Source organism: Plectropomus leopardus, chromosome 18 (genome assembly GCF_026936395.1).
Source record: "Plectropomus leopardus strain MGB_pleo_1.0 chromosome 18, ASM2693639v1, whole genome shotgun sequence".
NCBI lineage: Eukaryota > Metazoa > Chordata > Actinopteri > Perciformes > Serranidae > Plectropomus > Plectropomus leopardus.
This window is the reverse complement of record NC_142193.1, coordinates 1,716,614-1,740,462: the sequence shown is the minus strand read 5'-3', so window position 1 is coordinate 1,740,462 and position 23,849 is coordinate 1,716,614. Positions and strand designations below refer to the sequence as shown.

At 38.7% G+C, this 23,849-nt stretch overlaps 1 protein-coding gene across 2 annotated transcripts in view; it reads left to right on the top strand.

The window, feature by feature from the left end:
- abat (4-aminobutyrate aminotransferase) overlaps nt 1-23,849 on the top strand; it is a 58,824-nt gene that overhangs the window by 12,593 nt on the left and 22,382 nt on the right. For both annotated transcript variants that reach the window (XM_042505392.2, XM_088091212.1), the window contains exons 3-6: nt 14,228-14,374; nt 20,003-20,100; nt 20,208-20,237; nt 21,835-21,952. In XM_042505392.2, coding sequence (XP_042361326.1) covers nt 14,305-14,374; nt 20,003-20,100; nt 20,208-20,237; nt 21,835-21,952 — 316 coding nt within the window. In that variant the 5' untranslated portion in view covers nt 14,228-14,304. The remainder of the gene's footprint in view (nt 1-14,227; nt 14,375-20,002; nt 20,101-20,207; nt 20,238-21,834; nt 21,953-23,849) is intronic.

Sequence of the window (23,849 nt, the reverse complement as noted above, 5' to 3'; positions counted from 1 at the left end):
TTTTTAAAATTTTTTGCTTATTGCCTGCTTCCAATGTTTTTGAAAGATATCAAGCTAATTTGCTTAGGTTTTAAAGTGTTTAAGCCCTGACACACCAAGCCGATGGTTGACGGCCAAAGTTGGGCTGTTAGTGAGCGTCTGTGGCGAAATATTATGAGTTAAGAGAGTCTTTTGTAAACATTGAGCTCTTTAGCAGAAACATTTCCTGATGGTTCATGTTGTTGGTAGATCTGTTTTCTTCTTTCAACAGTGGATTCTGTTGTTAATGTGCTAACTAGCGTCAACGTCTTTCTATTTCCCCTTTTGAATAGTGGCGCGGGAACGTACCTGCTGGTCGTCCGTCAGTTGGATGTGGTTAAGTGGAACTGTGATGTGAGGTGACATAGCAGGGAGCTTTTTTGTTGTCACTTCAGTGCAACATCCAAGGGAATCACCAGATCTGATCATGAGCCTAAACTCACTGCAGAAGAAGTTGAACAGATCAGTTGGATCTTTGGGGTCGTCAGTAGCAGAACAAGCTTTATTATGAGCTCCAGAATACAGTCATTGTGTTTCAATACTAGGGATGTAACGATGCATCGCAAAGCAGTTAAAAATAGACAAAAAATATGTGAGACTCAAATCGGTAAGATGAAAAATTAACCGCAATACTTTTTTTGAACAGCAGAAGGTGTAATCTTTTTTTCTATTTTTGACTTTGCTTGCTCAACATGCTACTTCACTAAATGTTCAACGTCCAACATTATATCCGAGACTAGAAACAACTCGCCAATGTAAATAAGAGGAAGGAAAGGCAATATTGAAATAGAAGATGCACCCTCAAGTTTCAAATCGAAGCATGGCGGCATTTGAGCTTCCACAAGGCAGAAAGAAATAAATGCATGAAGATTACAGAAAAGACAAGAACAGTCTGCAGATATTTACAGAGGGTGTTGAACTGCACAAATAGTACAACTAACATCATGAAGCATGTGAGCTGGCATCACAGTGAGGAGCTGCGGTCAGCCCTGCCTAAACACTTTACTCCTTAACAACAACTACATGACCAAACAAGCTGCAACCCTGCTTGCCCAAATGAGTACAAGAGCCAAAGAGAGAGCCCAACTTATCATCCACGAGCCGCCACCTCTGTCCCAAGTGAAAGGGTTTTTCTAACAGCAAGGGACATTGTGAACGTCCAGAAAAGCATTCATTGTTTGTGTTTTGCATGTATACCCTACTTCAGGAATAATAAGGGATTCTGTAATTTGATAAAGAAAAGAGGAGAAAATGCAGTATTTTGTATAATTTTCATTTGAAATAATTAATAGAATATTTTTCATTCATAATTTTTCTGTAATCTCATTTTGCATTTAAAAAAATAGTGAGAAAAATTGTATCGTGAATCTTAATGAATCGTGAGTTGAGTGAATTGTTAAATCTCTGTTCAGTAGTGAACTTATTGTAAAAAATTAGTGTTTAATCATTATTCACCCAACTGTTAGTGTTTCATGTGTTTGTTTCACAGTGAACTTTTATTGGTTTGGATGGATATTGAAGAAGGTAGAAGGTGTACTTTATTAATACTGCAAGGGGAAATTAAACTTTTTAGCTGTGTTCTAGAATATATTCACACATACACAGGCCCAAATCCACACATACATTATGTATGTAAAGATGTCATGGCGAGGACTGCGTCACAGAATGATACCCTGAGCCTTGTTGGATTTGATAACTTGCTCAAGGACTGGTCGGCAGTGCCCACGAGGCGACCTGGCACCTCTCCAGCCACCATTCCACAGTCTATCCTTGGTCTGCGAGAGAACTTGAACATGTGACTCTCCAGTTCCCAAACCAAGTCACCACAGACTGAGCAACTTTAATGATCATGAGCTTATAGATTTGTCAATTGGAAGAAAAATCCGTGATTAAAATCCTCATGTGGAGTGGACTTTTTTCTTTTTCTTCATTATAGACCAAGGCATACAGGAACCTTTTGTCCCTTCCTTTTCCTTTTGTGCCTGTGCTGTTGGCATGGTGACAAGCTGGAGATGTCAGCAGCATTTTAACTCAGTTTTGAACTTGGCTGTCATGAGGGAACGGCAGTGACAGACAGCAGAGTGCAAATGTTTCACCTTTCAGCAAAAATCACTTTTTTAAAATTTCAAACTAGGTCATTTGTGTGATTTTTGTAGGTCTGGTGATTTTTGGGGAAATAGGGGGTCTGGGTATGCAAGAGTGGAGTAAATTAAGTGATGACAGTTTTCGATTGCACAAATGCCTCAAGGTAAGAATCCCTCAAAGTAGTAATATTCAGTAGCATCTATCAGCTATTAATTAGCCTTATAAGGTTGAGTTGTTCTGATTTAATGACCGCCCAATTGGCTACAACCGTACGCTCCGGGGCCCGCAGTGGTCATGTGCTGCTGCAGAGATTGGTGAATGTTGAGACGTAACGTTAGGTGAGAGTTAGGTGAGAGTCTGACATTAGCTAGCCTACATGTTATTGCAAATTCTTCTTGTATCCAGCACTCTGGGACCACCAGCTTAACATTACCATTTTGCAGACAATTCCAACATAATATTTGTTTACACAGGCGTAAGCATGTACCATAAAACCATGCCAGTACCATAGCATGTATTTGCAGTGTTCAATTTGGTGATTTATTTTCTACATGACTTGGTTTACATATTTGAAAAGGACGTCTGTCCATAAAGTTGAGCTTCTCAGCCAAAGTGCCAACTAACTAAATATTAATTATGGTTCCATTTTCTATATGTTAAGATAATATTAGCAAAGCCAAAAATGTCATTACCATGGCATAATGAAACAATTTGCATTTGGTTTTGTTTAGACATTTAGTTAGCTAAAATTGACCTATGATACTTATGATTAGGGACGATTTTTTTTTCCAGTAACAGATATATTGATATATAACAACTCATTTGGGCAATAACCAATATAGATATTCAAGTTTTTTTTTTTATTCCCCTAATTTAAGTGATAATCAAGTTCCCTCTGCAGTTGCATTAACATGATATTATGCTTACTTTTATTGTGATGGCTCACCACCAGATAGAAACATGAAATACAATGATTTCCATCATACGTAATATTAATTTATTGTGCAAAGTAGAAAAAATGCTTCAGTTTAAGGTTGATGTTTTTTACATCTTCACTTTATCAATTAAAAAAAATTTATATCAGTTTGTCATAAAGTTTTCCATAAGCCAATATCTGCCAACACAGATGACATGCCAAAATTAATGATATTAATATCCCTACTTATGATGTAGTAAGATGGAACACTTAGTGACCTAATTATGTCGCCTGAGAAGGGGGCAAAGGTCAGGCTCACAGAACACCTGAGCTGAGAAGCTGAATGGAAATGACCTTGTCCTAGTTTTTCTTGAAGTTGTAGCGGTTGTGAAATTTATGAGCGTCATGTCTAAGCCCTGTTGTTTTATTGACCAAACAGCAGTAAAGAGCAAAACCACCTTAACTTTGAATAACTACAATATCTTACAATGTAGTTTTATATGATTTTGGACCCGGTTCTGACTTGATATTCTCATTGCAATTATGAGATCCTGATCTATTATGAGATCAGAATATGGAAATTACGAGATCTTTTTTATCTTAATTACGACATCAGGATTTCATAATTACAAGATATTACAAGCATCACTGTTCTGTTTCTTTGTTGTCCCAGGCTGAGTAGGAATTGAAAGGTATAGTATATGAATGCAGGCTGGCCAATTCATTTATGTGCATGCAGCACAGTGCCCTCCAGCCCTCATCCCTGACAAATGAGGAGCAGCTTATAGATACAGTATAGAGTAGGTGATTCTGTAGGCTGTACTTGGATAGAGTGCAGGGAGAGCGAGCTGCTGGTGGAGGAGGAGGCCCCGGGGGTGGACTAGAGAAACAGGTGGTCATTTTACATAATGAACATTAAAGAGAGAGGTGCAACGGCAAAAAGTTGACAAGAAAATATGAAACCAAAAGGTGGAATTGTAGTCTTTTGGAGCCATGCAGCTCCTCTGACTTCAGCAGGCTCCGTTTCAAAAGGACTAAAAGATTTCTTAGAAGCTGGTCAATCACTGGCAGCTCACCTGTTTGATTCTGTGTGCTGCAGGGGACTTCCTGTTGGTAGGAGAGGTTTTGTGTGTGTGTGTGTGTGTGTGTGTGTGTGTGTGTTTTTTTTTCTGGAATTATTTAATTAGTCTATTTGCCAGCACCCTATTGTGAACCTGCAAATGTTGAGTACCCCAAAGTTTTATGTTATAAATGTTCTGGGTCTCCAGCATTAAGAAACTGCTGGATTCAAACTTGCAAATATTTGGCAAATAACAAAATGTACTAAATTTGCATAAACCCACATGATAGCATGTATTGAAAGTACTTAAATGACTGTTTGGGTATTTTAGAGGACACTGAATGAGTGGATTAGACAGGTATATGTTTTATGTTTTTGAAATAACTTTAAATCAGTTAGAAATTGCAAAATATTTAGAAACACATGGATTGAACAAAGCAGGAAGTTTACATTTGAATTCACAGACCATCACACTGAGTTGAGGCAAAACTGGTAAATGTTGGTAAAAAAGGCAGGTAGCAGGTGGGACACACAAGTCCTGAAACTGTTTTTAAGCAAAATTATACCCAGAATGATCAGAACAGACAACTATGTCGACTCACTGGGCATAAAGCAATCTTAATGTCAGTTAATTAAGCAAGTGAATTGATGTGTGCCACACTTTTAAATAACATACTTTTAAATCTTTTGGCCCAAATATTTTAAGCTGAAAGGTTCAAGTCCAGGTGAAGTCACTAGTCATTGGTGTTGAAGTACAAGTGGAGGTGAAAGTCTTTTTGAAAAAGTCAAGTCTGAAGTCTTCAGTTTTGTGATTAGAGTTTGACTTGAGTCATGTGACTTGTAGGGTTGAGATCAGTTCTTGGATGAAAGAATCTGTACAAATAATGTAATGTCAAATTACATAAGAAATCTATTCTGTATTGCCGTTGACTGTCATGTTGCGCTATTGGGTGCTGGTTTAAAAACCCAAACAATAGTCAACCATACACATGAGCCCCCTGTGTGTCCTTTCACTGAGCTGATGTGACAGGAAGGAATAAGAAGGTGATTTCAAAAGAAAGGCCTGCTTTTGGTTGCTCTTCTCTAAACCATGTTGTTTCAGGAAATTATTTATTTTTTTGCTGATATCATATTTTTGATCAAATGTGAGATGGAGTGTGAGTAAGAGTTCTGAGCCATATTTTTTTGCAGGACTAGGGAGTCTCAGTCAGATCCTTCAGAGGAATGACTTGATCCTAGCCTGGGCTTCTGCTGACCTACAGAGAACAGAGTCTAAACTGGTGGAGATGAAGTTAATTATTTATTGATTATTCATAGTCATTGCAACATGGCCATGCAACATGGAATTCAATCTTAGCCATGTTGCAATGACATGGATGACCTCTTCTCAGGGGGCCAGGAGGCCAAACAGGGCCAGCAGACATGCTACATCTGTGACACACAGACACACACTGCAGTTTAACACTTTGAAACCTGAGCAAACTGGCTTGATGAAAAAGTATTGAAACCACTTTTTTTTTTTTTTTTTAGATGGTAATGCACATTTCATACTGGAGTCACAGTACTTTAACCCTCTGTAGCACCAGTGTTATGTTCACCACAAGTGAACATACAGCTTTGTTTGTGTTGTGAAGGGGGGGCACTCTGTCTGGAACAGGACTGACCAGGTCTTCTGGGTTCACTGAGTTGTCTGTGTATCATGACTGTGGTGAAGAAATGCAGGCTTCTCAACAGGCATGTCAGAGACTGGGTAGTACTTAATAACCTTATACTACCTCATACCTCATACATACTACTTACTTAATAAGGCAGTGGAACAAATGTCAGATGGTAACTGCAAAACATAGGTGCATCATTTGTGTTAACATAAAACAAATCAGGGTTTTATGTCTTTGCAAGAAATTAACCTGACAAATACCAATGAACAATCTTTTAGCCAAGCCCCGGACCCCCTCCCCGAGGAACTGTTGTTTAGTCCCACAAGATTGACAAAAAGAAATATGCAGGTGCTGTTTCCGTATAGCCAGAAGCTGCAGTATGCATTAGATAGTTTATTGGCCCTATTGGCATTGCCTGTGGTATAACGAGGTATTCATTTTTGGTCTTTTTAGTTTCTGTTGTAAACTGCTGGTTGTCAAGGGTCAAAGATCAAGGTCATTGTGATGCAGTAAAACATGTTTTTGGCCATAACTCAAGAAGAATTTAAATTTTACACAAATGCCTAATAAGATATAATGATGAAGTTCTGACATTTTATATCCAGTAGTTCAAAGGTCAACTGCGATATCATCATATTCTGCAAAAACACATTTCTGGCCAAACGTCACATCTTGGTCAGATACTGATTTTGGGACTTTAATTTTGAAACTGTGCTGATTATAGAGATCTTCTGTCTGTGAAGCATCCACACACAGAACTTGACCAGTGCATGTGGGCATGCAACCACATGGCAGTGTTTCTCGTTTTTTTGTGGTGACCAACAAAAGTGAGCGCTGTGTCACACCCAGTAAAGGTATGGACTAGCACGCGGCATTTTTAGATCGAATCCCCTTTTAAATCTGATGTGCTGCAAGGTTATCTGACATATTTTCATTGTTGTGAATGCAAGACAGTCCCTCTACCTCTTCAGTACCTTTATTTAAGACTAATCACCACAGAAACAGCCAGCACAACAACATCTCAATCAACATTACTAATCAGTATATTGTGATGGCTGTGAAGTGCAGGATGTGAAGGGCATGGAGTAAGATCCGATCAGCCTGCTCATGGAGTCAGAGCAATATTGATGAGTTGATCAGGGCCTGTCGAGGTAAATTTGCCTTGATATTATAGAAAAGTGGTCTTGTGCTCAAGTTTATCCTTTGTTGAAAACTCTCCAGTCAAAAACAGTGGTGTCTCAGGAATACTTTCAAGAGAAAAAAACTTGTTTGCAAGCAGGATCAGATTCTATAGATTTTAATATCACATCTATAATCTTTTTAGAGCTGATTCACTCTCTGGAAGATAGCTGCGTACATTTACAAACTGCACTGTGTTTTTAATGTACTCACATGCCCTTTCATTGGCCTTACAGCTTGCGGCTATCAAGGTTGGGAACCAAAACTCGGTTACAAATTAGAACCAAATACTTAATGCCAAGTACCAGGTACCCAAGAAAAAAAAAACGGTTCTGTTATCGGTTCCTAAACATGACATAAAAATTAATTAGTAAAAACAAAGGCTATATTTATCTGCAAGGCAAGGCAAGGCAAGGCAAGGCAGCTTGATTTGTATAGCAAATCTTATACACAGGGCAATTCAAAGTGCTTTACAGAGTAATAAAATATAAAAACATAATAAAAGATATAGATTTACAATAAAAGAGAAAGAGATAAGAAACAAGTTGATATCAATTACTAAATTACTTGAAAAAAGTGCAGACAAGAGGTGCAAAGATAAAAAGATAATTTAAAATGATTCAAAATTAAGTTTAATAATAAGTTGGTAGTCAGCAGGCAGTATGAAAAAGGAATGTTTTTAGTTTTGCCTTAAAAGTGATCAGAGTCTAGGCTTGACGAACCTCATCTGGGAGGTTATTTCAGGTTTGTGCTACATAATAACATAATGCTGCTTCACCATGTTTAGTTCTGACTCTTGGGACACTCAGTAGTGTGTCATGTGTCACAAGCATGTCAGAGATATATTTTGGCACTGAGCCACCGATTGATTTGTAGACAAGCAGTGAGGTTTTAATATCAATTCACTGAGTGACAGTTAACCAGTGTAAGGATTTTAGGACTGGAGTAATGTGGTCAAATTTCCTAGTTTTTGTCAGGACTCTCGCAGCAGCATTCTGAATAAACTCAAGTTGCCCAACAGCTTGTTTTGAAAGGGCTACAAACAGACCGTTGCAGTAATCTAACCGACTGAAAATAAAGGCGTGGGTGAGCCTTTCAAGGTCTTACTGTGACATCATTCCTCTGACTCTGGCAGTGTTTTTTAAATGATAGTAGGCAGATGAAGTTACTGATTTGATGCGACTGTAGAAATTGAAATCAGAGTCCAGGATAACCCCGAGGTTTCTCGCTTGACTCTGAGTTATGAGAGAGAGGGATTCAAGGTGAGAGCGGACGCTCTGCCTTTCTTTCCGTAGTCCAAAGACAATGATGTCGGTCTTATGTCTATTGAATTGGAGAAAATTTTGATGCATCCAATCACTGATTTGCTCAGTACAGTGACACAGACGTTCCACAGGTTCATAATCTCCTGGTGAAAGTGATATGTATATCTGTGTGTCATCTGCATAATTGTGGTAAACTACTTTGTTATTTTTGCATAATCTGGCCTAATGGAAGCATATAGAGATTAAACAAGAGGGGTCCCAAAATGGATCCCTGTGGGACCACACATGTCATAGTCATCTTCTCTGACTTACAGTTTCCAATTGAGACAAAGTACTTCCTGTCATGAAGATATGACTTGAACCATTTAAGGACAGTACCAGAGAGTCAGACCCAGTTTTTTAATAAAATTGTGTGGTCCAGTGTGTCAAAGGCAACACTTAGAACACTAAAATTGAGACTTTGCGGGACTCTGTGTTAAGGCGGATGTCATTTATTACCTTTATGAGTGCAGTCTCAGTGCTGTGAATGGACTGAAAACCTGACTGAAAGTTATCATAGCAATTGCTTTGTTTTAAAAAGCTGTGAAGTTGCTGGTGGACAACCTTTTAAGTAACTTTACTAAAAAATGGTAAGTTTGAAATCGGCCGATAGTTGTTCAGTACAGGGGCATCCAGGGTGCTCTTCTTTAGGAGAGGCTTGATGACTGCAGTTTTCAAAGCATTTGGAAAAGTGCCAGATTGGAGAGACAGATTAACTATATGAGTGAGTTGTTTTACCAGACTGATCAGAACAGTTTTATGGAAGCTAGTGGGTAAAACACCAAGGCAGCAGGTGGAGGAACTGAGACTGGAGATAATTTCTGCCAGTGATTTGTCACTGATGGCCTTAAATTGTTCCTTACTTAGTGAGTTACCTTGGGAAATCTGCAGTGATGGCACATTATTCTTTGGCACTGAAGAGTTATTGCAAGTCTGATGCCTTGAACCTTCCTATTAAAAAAGTCTGGGGGTCTTTTAATCCCAGACTTTACCATCCTCCTCCATCTGGCTTGTGAACCTGAGAGGTGAGACAGGGGAGGGAAAGGATGTCAGGGAATCAGAGGAGAGTGAGGATACTGGTGGGGGGATCTGGGGCTGGGGTGGGGGTGTTGATGGGGTCTGAGACAGGGTTTGGGGGGATGATGAGGTCCAGGGCTGGGGTGGAGGTGGGGGTGGCGATGAAGGAAAATTTACAGGGAAGGCAGGTGGAGCAGTGTCAGTGTTGTCATCCTGGGGCTGGCTCTCTTCAATTGAAGAGCTCTACCTGTTCCCAACACAGGTTGACATTATCAATAAATTTCGCAAGTTTTCCCTCTCTCTTTCTCTTTCCTTTTTGCCACAATTGTATTTCATTTGTTATTTACGACATCTGTTGCACGTCTGTCCGTCCTGGAAGAGGGATCCCTCATCATCCTCTGCCGCCTATCCTGAGGTTTCTTCCTTTTTTTCCCCCGTCACAGGGGTTCTTTTTTGGGAGTTGTTCCTTGGGTGATGTGAGGGTCTAAGGGCAGAGGGATGTTGTACACTGTAAAGCCCTCTGAGGCAAACCATGTTTTGTGATAATGGGCTCTATGAATAAAATTGACTTGACTATTTAGAGCCCTTGACCATGTGCTTAACCTCCATGGGGGACCGGGGATCACGTCTGCCCCAATATACAAAAGAGGGAAAATTGACTGCCCCAAAAGTTGTCAATGTGTGTGCTGTGTTTTAATGAACATTCAGCATGCATCAGCCGGTTAGAGAGTTAATGCTGAAAATGCACAGAAATAGTTTTTTTTACAAAACATGTCTATATAGATTGTGGTTGGGTGGACCTTGAACCAGTCACCAGCATCTATAACAGACTGACTAAACTGAAAGGTCTTCAAATAGCCTCAGACCCCACTCACACTCTGAATAGCCACTACTACCCCCTACCACCGGGCCACAGGTGCAGGGCACTCCCATTTAAGACCAAGTGGGCTTCACAGAGCTTTGTGCCTTCTTCTATTAGACTCATCAATGCTTAAATCTTGACCCCTACCTTGGATTGACGGATTATTGGACTGACCGTGCTGCATATTTTTGCTGTCCTGTTCTGTTCTGTATAATGTCCTGTGTGTTGGCATTGTCATGTTACATCTTGTTTGTATGCTTACCAATGCTTTTAATCACACCTGAAGTTCCCAACAGAAAAATAAAGTTCTTTTGACTTTGACTTTGATCATTTAGCTCCAAAGAAACCTCGTCAGGCCTCAGACAGGAACTCAAACAGTTCTGTCTTGTTTTGATCAATACAAAAGGTTCCACTACCTAAATGTTTGAGATAAATAAGGAAAATAGAACCTTATAATAATTGTAAATATCAATCAAACATATGCAACAGAACTCATTATTTTAACACTTTGTTAATAATGGTATTTGTGCCAAAAGAGAGATGTAGAGACCTGTTCTCTGACAAAAGGAGTGATTGAAAAGAGAGAAAAAAATACCCACAACAGACCTTAATCTGCCCACAGGACCAACTGATGATGATTTTCACCTTTAGTTGGGCATGTATCATGGCTCGATAGTGGTAGAACCCAGACTTCTTCCAAAGTTCAATGTTGCTGTAACTGATTAGAGGTTATCAGCAGCCCTGATAGGCCAGTGTTCTAAATTAGTCTGGTAAATTTTGTTGTGCGTCTGAAATGATAAGTGTCCTCATTATGAAAGATATTGAAATTCTCCTGTGCTGCAGGAAATGGCTCCACTTGGAGTGAGCTGCAGCAGGGCTTGCATGTTTATGTTGCAGTGCTGCTCACACTGACATAAAGTGCTCGACTCAGTCAATAAAGCTGTTAATAACCACTGGGTAAAATGATCATTCCTGTCACTGTGTGTGTGACAGGCACAGCAGCAACATCACACTGAAATGGCATTTGTCCTTTGAGTACCTACCAAATTAATGAATACTGGAATAGCTGAATATTTGGGTCCAGATCTAATTGGTTGTCATTGTAGCACTAAGGCAATGGGTGAAGTTTCACCCTGAGGTGACCACACTCCTTTTTATTTTCCTCAGGTTTAAGTCTCTTTTGAAGCACAATTAATAAATAAAATAAAGAGGAACAGAAAACATTGTTGTGGCCTTCTGACATCTCATCTAGTCAGCTTGAACACAAATCGGCAATCATCTAATCTTTTATATGTTATTACAGTGTTAGAAATAATTTTCAAAATACTGCTGTTGTTATGTCACTAAATAATAGATTAAGACTCTCAGACCAATGTCTGTCCCTTAAATATACCTCAAATAAATTATATGTCATATCATTGACTCGGGCAAATTTCAAAAGGACCTGTTCTTGGTGGGGAACCATAAGTAACCATAAGAACCATAGATATTTTTTTCACCTTCAGTTGCTGCCCTGCATTTTGTTCCCACCAGCTTACAATTGTACAAATGTATTTAAAATGCAGTAAAGGCTAATGTAGACTATGCAGTCAGATTTGGCCACTTTATTGTCCACTAGGAAAGCTTAATCTGGTAAATAATAGATTAATGCACAACACTGAAAAAAAAACTTTGTTGTGCTAGCTTAGACACAGTCTTGGGTTTTGACTCAGGCTCTTTTCTTTTTTCTTTTTTTTAGACTAATGTGCACGTTCGGCACATACATACATACATACATTCATGCTTCTATGTCCACTGGATAAAAATGGAGGGTCTATTTTTTATTTACTTGTTACTATGGTAACTCATATCAAAGCTGCATTGATGGTGGCTTTTTATCATTCACCTTGCACGACTTTGACTCAGAGTGAACGTATTCTGAGTTGACTGAACTGACTGTTCCAGCTCATCCATCTCAGCATTAGTCCCCTCAGGGTTCAGGGTCAGATTCAGAGTTTGTGAAACCTGCTTTCTGAAACAAGTTCAGTATAGACTGTTAATGATAAAGCAACAACATCTTTTCTTTTTCTGCAACGAAAGTCATCTTGCACCTGTTTTCATAAAGGTGTGTTAGTCCACCTTTGAGAAATTCAGCTTAATATGATTTCAGTCAAACTTACATGTTTACATTCAGCATCATGTAAATGTCCTGACTGTGGACTCATACAGCCCCACTTCAAAAATGTCAAACTATCCCTTTAAAGACAAACCAGAAATGAGCACAGCAGGTCCTCTTTAATGACTGCATCAGCAGACACCTCTCTGGTGTTGTCGAGACATGAATGAATAGTTATTTTCCAACAGCTCGAAGTCTCAACATATAGACAGGAAAAAACCTTCCCACCATCACTGTGCAGCGCAGCTTAATGATGAATGGAAGTAAATATCTATGGCACTTTGATAATCAATGATTTAAATCCTATTCTTCAGTATGCCTTGCCTCCTACAACGAGGCGTCTGTGGTCAGAACCACTGAAACCTTTACCACAGCATCACAAATCCACCTCGATTTCACACTCCCAGCTCTACTATTCCATCAGGCATCAACGCTTCACCCCCCTTTGTGTTCAGATTCCAGCTTATCCCAGTTCAGACTTGCTGTGTCCCTTCAGCCGTCCTCCATCACTTCATTATACGCACCCCACCCCTCCCGGGCATATGAAGATGCAGTCTTGTGTAACTCCCACACTCCAAACCAGTTTCATCCAGTTCATGAGGTGTTGCCAAGGAACCGGCTCTGTGCCTATGTGCGTGCATGCGTGTGTTTGTTTGCGTGCGTGCGTGTGTGCATGCGTGAGTTCATGTGTGTGTGCAAGGGGATGTGTGTGTGTGTGTGTGTGTGTGTGTGTGTGTGTGGGAGGGAGGGAGAGAAAGAGGGGTCAGGGTTTCCTTTTCTGCTGTGTGAAAGCAGATAGCCGGAATTTTCCTGTTCCTGCTGCCAGTGTTACATAAGAGCCAGGGAGATGAGAGAGAAGACAGGGCAGACAGCCTTCCTTTGCCTCACTTTGCCCATTTTCTCCTACTTTTTCTTATTTATCAAGAAATAATGTTGCCACTGTTTTTAAAATGATGGCAAATGAGCAGCCACTGCTGACTCGCTGTACCATCAGCTGCAGCATCTCACTCGAGCCTGTCAAAGAGCCTGATATGGTACATGGAAGATTTCTCTGAAGACAACATTCTCCTTCTTTAAAACCAAATGTTTTACCACAGAATGTCATAATAGGAGAGTGTACATTTCCAGTCCTTGTTCTTTCATTTTTCACTCTTCACAGTGATGATATAAAGTTGTGATTACAGTGGCATTAACCCTTTGAAACCTAGGGTGGCACTGCTTTTCTAGTGATGCTGTTAGACACCTTTCCCAAATATTTAAACCTTGAAACCCTGAGCAAATGTATTTATTTCAAAAACATGGGATAAAAGGCAATAAGCAAATTCGTAAGAAACATCTCACAAATTGCAAGAAATTAGTAGATGTAGTCATAATTACTTATAAAAAGCAAGGGAAAAATGTCTTGGGCAAAATGAAAAAGCAAGGGAAAAATAAATGGCTAATTATCATGAATACATATTTAAAAATATGTTTAAAAATTATTGTAATTGTTGGGCACTTTTTCCATGCCATTTCCTTTTTTTATATATATATTTTTAATTTGTTTTTTAGTTTTATTTTTATCAATTTATTAATTTTAATTTATTAAATTACATTTTTTAAATTAAAAATTACTTCTAGAACTTTTCACTGCTTTCTTGCTGATTTTTTAAATAATTTCTTCTTCTGTTGCTCAGTGCCTTTTTCTGGTGTTTCTGGAAGATATCAAGCCAATTTACTCAGATTTCAACGGGTTAAATACATTTAAGTAAATGCAATAATTGTATTATTATTGTATTAATTGTATTTTGCAAGTTTGAGTGACAGAATATTATTTAATTGGACTTCTGCACTTCTTACATAACTGCCATTAACCCCTACGCCCTCCCTGCCTCTCTTTCCTCTTTTTGTCTCTCTGTCTCTCTGTCTCTCTCTCTCTCTCTCCTTTGTCTCTCTCTCTCTCTCTCTCTCTCTCTCCCTCCCTTTCTCTGTAGGTGACTTGGTGTATTTAAACCGTGAGGGCAATAGCTGCCTCTCTGTCGGATAGATCCAGTCTGTGGGTAGCTCTGTCATGGCGTTCTCCTTGATCAGCCGTCAGGTTGCTGTCTCTCTGCAGAAGAACTTGTGGCTCAGTGCTTCAGGTAAATCCAACACTCCATTTCAATCTAATCCTTTTAAATCTACCCAGTGAGTGCCAGTTTTACAGCTAATGACATGTTTTAAATTTGTAACAGATGACCTCTTGTAGATTAAAAAAGAGGTTTTGGTAGAACAGTGTGCATCCAATTCCTTAACTAAATTCTCGTTAATCCATTTCATGACTTCTACTACAATTGTTTATGCAGCTGTGAAGATCCTTTTAAAGTTGCTGAATGTGTCTTTAAGTCTTGGTGGTAACAGTAGTCAAATAACGTCACAGTGTGAGACAGCAGACCATCAGTAAATGATACCAAATCATTTTTAAAAAATGCAAAAAATGGTGCCTTTAACTTTAATGGAACTCATAATCCAACTCCATCTGCACCACACTGGAGAAAAAAAGCCTATTTATTGGGTTAGTCCGACTCAAACTGGACTTTTAAAATACATGGAAACATGTCAGTTCCACTGAAATCAGACTAAGGCGAATTTCAAAGTCGGACTTGCACACCTAGAGACTGCGGTTGGGGGTCGACGCCTCAATCTGACCTGAACTGGCCCAGACGTTCTGCTCATGCTCCATAGTCACAATGCCGGGCTTTGACCCGTAAGTCAAACAGCATAAATTTGTAGAAGAGGCTGGGGAAAACAAATAAGAAGAAGAATAAAGGAAACAAAACAAGATGAAGGTGCCACATAAAGCGCAGAGTTCATACAAAATGTACAGCGTCGAAAAGTTATCTAAGTTTTCACCGTTCGACATGAAACTCATTTGCTGCTTGTTTAGTATGCGATGTAATTTCTAAAACCTAATGATAAAATAGAGCTAATTTAAAACAAGAAAATACAGATAATTGTTCTGTCTTAATACATAAATAATATTTAAAAATATTTAAATTTGTGTTCATTTTAATTAAAATAGGAATATGTTGATTTAAATAAATAAATATAGTGCAAATTGTTGCAACATCCATTTTTAATTTAAATTTTTCTTAAGCAGATTTTTATATAGTTTCTACAGTGTAGGTACTATCGTTAACTTCCTGTTTACTTGACGCAGTAATTGCAATTTTTTCAATAGCTTCCATGTTCCATGTGACCCAGTGACTCCAAACTAATGCTGAATTGTTTTACAAGTACTGGACAAATGAGACACACTGAGCTTTGACCTGGAAGTCAAACAGTAAAATTTGTAGAAGAAAGGTGGGAATAATAAAAGAAGGGACAAAAGCAAAACAAGATGAGGGGACCACGTAAAGTGCAGAGTATGTACGAAATGTACAGCGCCAGAAGGTTATCCATGTTTTCACTGTTCGACATGCAGCCTGTTTGCTGCTTGCTAACTTGTTTGGTTTGTGATGTAACAGGTCAACCAGAGGAAGGCCTAACAGCAACTAGCTGAAAATATCTCCAACTATCGTTAAGGAGTCGGACATACTCCCATCAATAAATGGATTTTCCCCAAGTGCTTGTATAGTGGGACATGGAAAGTAGTCTAATTAAATGTAGTCCAGCTGTAACCTCATAACTACTTAACTTTGCATGTACACTCACTGACTGAGGTGCGTCTTTTAACTAGAACTGGTCGGTATGGACAGAATAATAATTAAAAAAAAAACAGCATTTTGACCAGATACTTAAATATCAATGTTGTGATGATATTGTAGGGTTGACTTTTGGTGCTTTTCCAAAATATATAATTAATTTTTTTTTTCATAGATAATCATTATTAATGTGGATATGATGAGTACGTGGGTTAAGGCAAATAAAAAAAACCTGCTTCAACAGTCAAGTTTAATGCAGCCTTTAAAACCAGGAGAAGATGAAACAATATAACGAGTATCTAAGACGATATCTTGTCTCATATTGTGGTATCAATGTAATGTTGATTCACTCTATGTCGCCCAGCACTTTATGCATCTGATTTCAGACTTTATTTCAAAGTGAACTTGAGTATTTGTCATTTTTGATTGCGTGAATATCATCATGACATATACAATCATAAAAGTTATGATGTTCTCAGGGGGAAACATGATGAAACCATATTTTAGTGAGGTTACAGGAGCAATCTGTGTAAATGTTTGACTGACCTCAAGCACAATGTGATTATCAATACATGTACACACTTCTCAGAGGCCGAGCAAGGAGTGATGTCTCAAAGGTCCTGTCTCCTGACAATCATCAACAGGCTGAGCTGTGTGTAGATCTGAGTTCCTGTAACCAGTTAGTCAACACTGGTAACAAGAGGAATATACTCTTATATTCATGTCACCGAACATTTCTCAGACGTCTAACAGCATGATGGGGGGATGGAATCATTCACAGAATAAAGCAGCTCAGGGCTCATATTTTATCAAGAGTCTCACGCGGGGTTCAAACCACATGTATAGGTGCAGAGAACTGCACCAATTTCCGGCATTATGCAACTGGACTGTTTACGCTGGATACGCCATGGCTCTGAGCTCCACAGCAAGCTCACAGTATGCAGCGACCAAATCTGATAGAAAAAACGGATAATCTGTAACAAATTATAAAAAGAATATGTTAGACATGATATGAATGATTGGATTCTTATAAACTATAGAATACACTTACCATGCTGACATATTCCACACGTTTGCCGATTGTTGTTGCTTCTAAACAGAGCAAGAGAGAGACAAGCAGACACACACCCACACATGCTGATATGCACATGATCAGTAGACAGCAGAGGAGCAGAATCCCTTGCTGAAAGGCACAGAGAAATGCATTTCTGGTATGGCCAGGCCACTGTTGACAGGCAGGTGCATGACAACTGACATATCAGCGCGCTCTATTCTTAATTTTATTATGCCTCTGTGCCGGCAATATCTGTGGTCGGGGTAATGTTAACATGTCATCATTATATCCTATTAGACATTTGTGTTAAATTTGTTATTAGGTTACGAATTCCTGAGTTATGGCTGAAAACACGTTTTGTGAGGTCACAGTGACCTTGATTTTTAAGTCCAATTGGACGTTTTGACAAAATTAAGGAAACTCCCTCAAAGCCTTCTGGGATATTGCATTCGCAAGCATTAGATGGAAACAAGGTCATAGTGACCTTGACCTTTGCCTACCAAATTCTGATCAGTTCATTGTTGAGTCCAAGTGGATGTTTGTGTCAAATTAGAAAAAAATCCCTCAAGGGGCTCTTGGCATAACATGTTTACAAGAATGAGACAGACAAGTTCACAGTGACCGTTGACCTGTGACCAACAAAATCTGATCAGTTTATCCTTGAGTCCAAGTGGACATTTGTACTAAATGTGAAGGAATTCCTTCAAGGCGTTCTTGGTATATTGCGTTCATGAGAATGGGACAGATGGACAACCCAGAAACAGAATGCCTCCAACCATGACAACCGCTGGTGCAGAGGCATTGAAATCAGAAGACAGGGATGTAATGGTGAAGAAACCGGAGGGTTAAAATGATTTATAGTTTACTGTAAATTATTTAGAAAATAATTTGAAATTACTTGAAGTTCAAAGGAAAGTTACAAAGTTACTGGGAAATTTAAACCTCAACATTGTGCAAATAATCTGCAGTTCACATAGTCTGCAGACAGTCCTTAAAGAACCATTATTTGAAATGATAAACATCCTTGTGTTCAGGGAACCTTCCCACAACATTGGCTAGTGTTACTTCCATGTTACAATTATCTTTTAAAGAAACATTTAAATAACTATTTAAGGTTGTTTATCATTTTAAATAATGTCCCTATAAAGTGAAGTGCGGACTAAGACGTAACGTTGTAATTGCAACATTCTGAGGATGTTTTGGTGATGTTGAGAGGTGTCACATCATAAAATGTTCTTTTTCCCACAATGGGAATGTTACATGACAACAAAGAAAGAACATTTTTGAAGCAAAATTCAGAACATGCTATTGAGGACTGAGATCACACAACCTTTTTTTGTAACAATGTAATGTAATGTGATATGTTATCCAAAAAAAAAACCAGACAAACAAAAAAACATTTTTAAAATTTAGAAAGAATGTTACCCTAACTTTAAGAAGAATATTTTGGGAACTAAAAGAAAACTTGTCAATCAAAACATTACTAAAGCACTGCATTGGTTGCATTGTAACAGTCTCATAACCTTTTTAGAACCAAAACTGTTTGGGATGGGCATCCTCAGGAGGAGCCAGAGCAGAGCATGAAGGGAAGGTGACGATGCCAGCAGACTGCATCAGTTTTAGAGGTCTTATCTTATGTAGGAAGATAAGGACTAATAATAATATGTTATGTAATGTTACATTTCTCTGTGCGTGTCTTTGTGCTGTTGCAGCCTTTATGTTAATCTGACCTCATTCTGCTCAGACTGCGCTGTGTTGAGACTGATCCAGAAGTCTCTCAAGCCAACCTCAGAAGACTGCCGCTGTTACTTTTACACAAACGACTTTGATGCTTTTTCAGACATGAGACCAACATGTTAAACTGCCATCACATTAACCCTTTGAAACCTAAGCAAATTGGCTTGATTTCTTTCAAAGTTGAAAGCGGGTAGTTACACGCACATCACGTCGTTAAGGGTGTGCATGAGGAGACCTGCACACTTACTCCCTGACACACAAATTCTTTTAAGACATTTTAATCCTGCTTGGATCTTCGTCAGGTCAAATGTTTGAAAGGATGAAACAACACCTATATTTATGCATAATGCACACTGTTTGCTGCAGGTGTGGTTAACCACCTGAACCACTCAGGGATGTAAAACAATTGACAATCAACAGTTGTATAATAACATCGAAAATACATTTTAAAAAAGTACATACGGAGAGAAAAAACAGTGATATCAAGGCCATATTACAAACATTTTTCTTTCACATACATCGAGGAAAGCAATGAAAAGTGAAAGAATAAATAACCAAAAAATTAGCAAGAAAATTGTAAAAAGTACAAGAAAACTACCAGAACAAAACAAAAAAAAGGAAAAAGAATCCAGGCAAACAAAACATGAGAGCAGTGAGATGGTGCTTAAAAAAACAAAATTCTGTAACATAATTAGTATATGTAATTATGGTAATCATAAATATCATTTTTGATTTTTTTTTTTTGATTAATGAACAGTCCCTATCCATAAACACTTGAGGCCAGCACAGCAACTAGGAGCATGCACAGATCACCCAATCCAGTTAAAGTGAACGTGTTTACATGGTCGAATAGCTTCCAGTGAAATTAGCTGGGTGTGTTAATCTGATTTCAAGAAATTAGATTTAGTCCAATTTAACATGCCTTATCAGTCAAATGAGTTTTAATATATCGGCATATCCGATATCTGCAAAAAAAAAATCCATTAAAAAAAGTCATACTAGTTAAATGTAAAATATTTTTAAAAAGTGTATCAACTACTAAATGATGTACCTTTGCAGATAGCACGGATCTGGATTAGGTGTTAATGTGTCAGTGTCTTGGTTTGATCCAGAGTACTCCAGCTCCTCAAGACCAATGATCAGAACACAAATAAAGACTAAAAACAGATTATCAGATTCACATTCAAAAAATCCAGTCCTAACAGGAATAGTTGTGAGCATGTAAACACGCTTTCTGTCTCCTTCAGTGTGTGTTTGTGTGTATGTAGATTATTTATTGTTGTTTTCTCCTCCAGGGTGTCGATATGTCAGCAAGGCGGCACCAAAAACTCAGCTGGAGTATGATTATGATGGACCGTCCATGAAAACTACAGTTCCTGGACCACGATCACAAGTAATACACACAGACACACACGCGCACACACACATGCATGCATGCACACAAATCAATGCTCTCCATCTCTGCCTCAGGAGTATAACTAACTTTGATTTTCCTAACAGGAGCTGACTAAACAACTGGGAGACATCCAGGTGAGTGGAGAGTGAGTGTGTGTGTGTGTGTGTGTGTGTGTGTGTGTGTGTGTGGGTGTGTGTGTGTGTGTGTGTGTGTGGGTGTGCGTGTGTGTGTGATCATGACAATTTAATAATTATTTTATACAATTACTCCTTTGCTTTGAGAACATTTGTGCATTTATTGAACATTTAGCATATTTTGCATATGGAGAAAATATTTGCTATTTTAACAGGGTGCAATATCACAGTCAGTGTTACTGTGAATCATTGATGTATCCCAGGCTGTGAGCTACATTAGCATGTAGTTTACTGAAAATATTTTTTTTCCATCTAAAAACATAGTGGCATAATGACAAAAACCTGGCATCTAAAGGGTTAAAATTCTGAAAGTTAATGAATATTTGGTATTTATGATTAAGACTGATGCTGGTTAAAAAACAAACTCGATGAAAGTAGAAAATTATATTAATGTGTAAAATTTTTTACAGCTTGATTTTGAGAAGTGCACTAAATACAACACCCATCAACATTCCCTGTTATTACTTTCATGCCTCTGTGCCAGCGTCCATCTGCCCATTCTCATGCATGCGATGTCTCAAGAATGCAGTGAGAGATTTTCTTCAAATTTCGCACAAATACCCACTTGGATTTATGGATGAACTGACTTTGGTGGTGATAGGTCAAAGGTGAAGGTCACTGTGATGTTGTATCCATCTCATTATTATGAACGCAATATCTGAAGATGGCCTTAAGGTAGTTTCCTCAAATTTGGCACAAACGTCCACTTGGACTCAAGAATGTACCGATTAGAATCTGGTGGGCAAAGGTCAAAGATCAAGGTCATGATGACCTCTCAAAACATGTTTTTGGCCATAACTCAAAAATTCAGGCACTCAAAATTCATAGTTTAAAGATTAAAATGAGGAAGTTCAAACATGTTATATCCAAGAAATGAAAGGCTAATTCTGACATCATAATGTTCTGTAAAAATACTTTTCTGGCCATTACCCATCATCATAAGTAAAAAAGGGCAGACATTTGGTCAGATACTGAACTGGTGACACTAATCTGTAAACTGTGCTGATTGTAGAGATCTTCTGATGTGTGTGAAGCATCCATGTTTTCACTGACATGGATGTAAACTAAGTGCAACTTGACTGGTGCACAGAGGCATAAAACAACATGGTAATAATTCTAATTAATTATCGAATAAATGTAACTGCACGCAGCAGTAGTTTATTAAGAAATAATTCAGAGTCATGTCTGCTCCTAAAGACACCATGTCTTGTTTTTATATTATCTGCATTCACATGTGTGAACTCATGAACATACCAGACAGCTTTGGAGCTGTTGCAAGGTATAGTCTTACTAAGACAGACCAGCAGTTTCCACTTGTTTCCACTCTTTGACTGAAGCTAAGGAAACAATGATGATCTGTTACACAGCACCAAATGATAATGAACTTTAATCTGTTTGTTGGTATAAGTCACTCAAATTTGATTCTTCGGTATGTGGCTTGGCAGGTGCGTGTGTGTGCATGCCTTCTGCCAGACTGACACAGGAGGATCCAGTTCTACTACATGCTGTTCTTAATGCAGATTATGTCTTTTCCCAGAATGTCGGTGCTATCAACTTCTTCTGTAACTATGAAGAGAGCAGGGGGAACTACCTGGTGGACGTGGACGGCAACCGCATGCTGGATATCTACACTCAGATCTCCTCAATCCCCATTGGTGAGTAACAAGAGGTCAAAACGTGTCTGGCCTGTAGGAGGGAGCAGTTTGGATGAAAGTCTTTATCACTGTATGTATCATGTTACATTGCAGTATCAAGACATTCTGTGATGCATACTGTGAATTGATAATTCTGGAAAATGAATATAACCCTTTAACACCTGGATCATCATTATTTTTCTTCTTCTGCATTCAACTGCCTTTTCATAAACACTTAATCCTCCGAAACCTGAGAACATTGGTTTGATTTTTCTTTTGAATACATGAGGAAAGGCAATGGGCAACTTGGCACAAAATGCCCTGCAAATTGCAAAAAAGGTAAAAAAAAAATGAGGAGAGAATGTGAAATTAGTTGGGGATGTATATATATATATCATTTTCTTGAAGTCATTTTCTTTTTGAGGCCATTCTCTTTTTGTTGTTTAGTTTGCTTTCTTGTTGCTTGTTTTAGTTACTTTTCTTATAACTTTTTAACTAATTTCTTGTTAGGTTGCCCATTGCCCTTTCCTCCCATTACCCTGCTCCAGCAATATGTAGCAGTCTCCTCTTCCAATCTGTATCTGTCACACATTTAACACATCTCTGTAAATATGTCTCTGGTAGTTAGTCTTTGAACAGTGTGTGAGTGAGACAGTGTCAGGAACAGACAGAGGAGGAGTGGATCTCCTCCAAGCTCCTCACAGATATGAGATCTTATCTCATTCCCTCATCCAGTCTCCATTACAGTCGTACAGTGGCTGTAACACATCATAGAAAGATGAAACAATCCTGTTATTCCTCCAGCTGTAAGCATGGAGGAGATCAGGGGCCATATTCACAGACATTCTGAGAATCCGCAGAGAGCTCCTAACTTAGCCTAAAAACTTTTAGCAAGGAGTCCTAGCTTAGGAGTGGTTTAGGAAGGATCTCAGAGCAAGGAAGAGCAAAAAAGAGACAAAGACTTTTATCTAAGTGAGGAGGAGTAGCTGACCTCATTGCTTGGTGTGTTGCATTCATTTAACATATGTGATTGGTTGTCACAGACATGCCCTTTTGTCAGCCTTCCACCCAGTGGAAATGACATAAACTGCAGAAGACAGACACAGGACTTCACTGCTGCACTGTTGCCTTTTTCTAAATATCTTAGTGTTGTGATCATTTTACTTCTGATATAACTGTGTCATTGCGTTGTGTGGGAATGTTTTATTAGACAATGACATTGTGCATGAGATGCAAGGCCGAGGATGAAATAAGTGAAAGCATTTGTAAATTAATGGTTTTAAAAATTGTGTATGATTCTTTGTAGTGGATGCCGTTTTAGTAGGCTGTGCATTTAGCTAAAAGTTGCGTGTTTACATTTTCTAATGCAGACAGGTCAAACGTTTGTGCACAAGGTTTAAGAACAGATTTGTATGTACGCACTGTTTGTGAATGAGTCCAGTGCATATGGAGATATAATTCCATACCCAATTTGTTATAATCCACTAAAGCTGGACACGGGATAAGGTGAATAAGGAGGGACAATTGGTCGACTGGGAGGGACATTCCACCGGGCACAGCTGATCCAGCTACTATGGCTGTGACCCAGTTGTGTCCCATTCTCTGCACGCTGTCATACCACACTGGCAGCATTTCAGAAAGAAGTGTTTGCCTGCTCAATTTGTACTGTACCTCCAGCACTCTTTTCTAGATATTTGTCTTTCTACCATACGTAACTAAGCAGGCCAACTAGTTCAATCTTTTTCTTTCTTACTGGTGTTTACTGCTGTTATTTTCTATGTTAATACTGTTAACAGTCCAGTTATGGGGCGACCTGATAGCTCACTGAGTGCATATCACTGGAGTCTTTGCTGCAGTGACACGGGTTTGAGTCCAGCCTAGGACCCTTTGCTGCAGGTCTTCCCCTCTCTCTCCCACT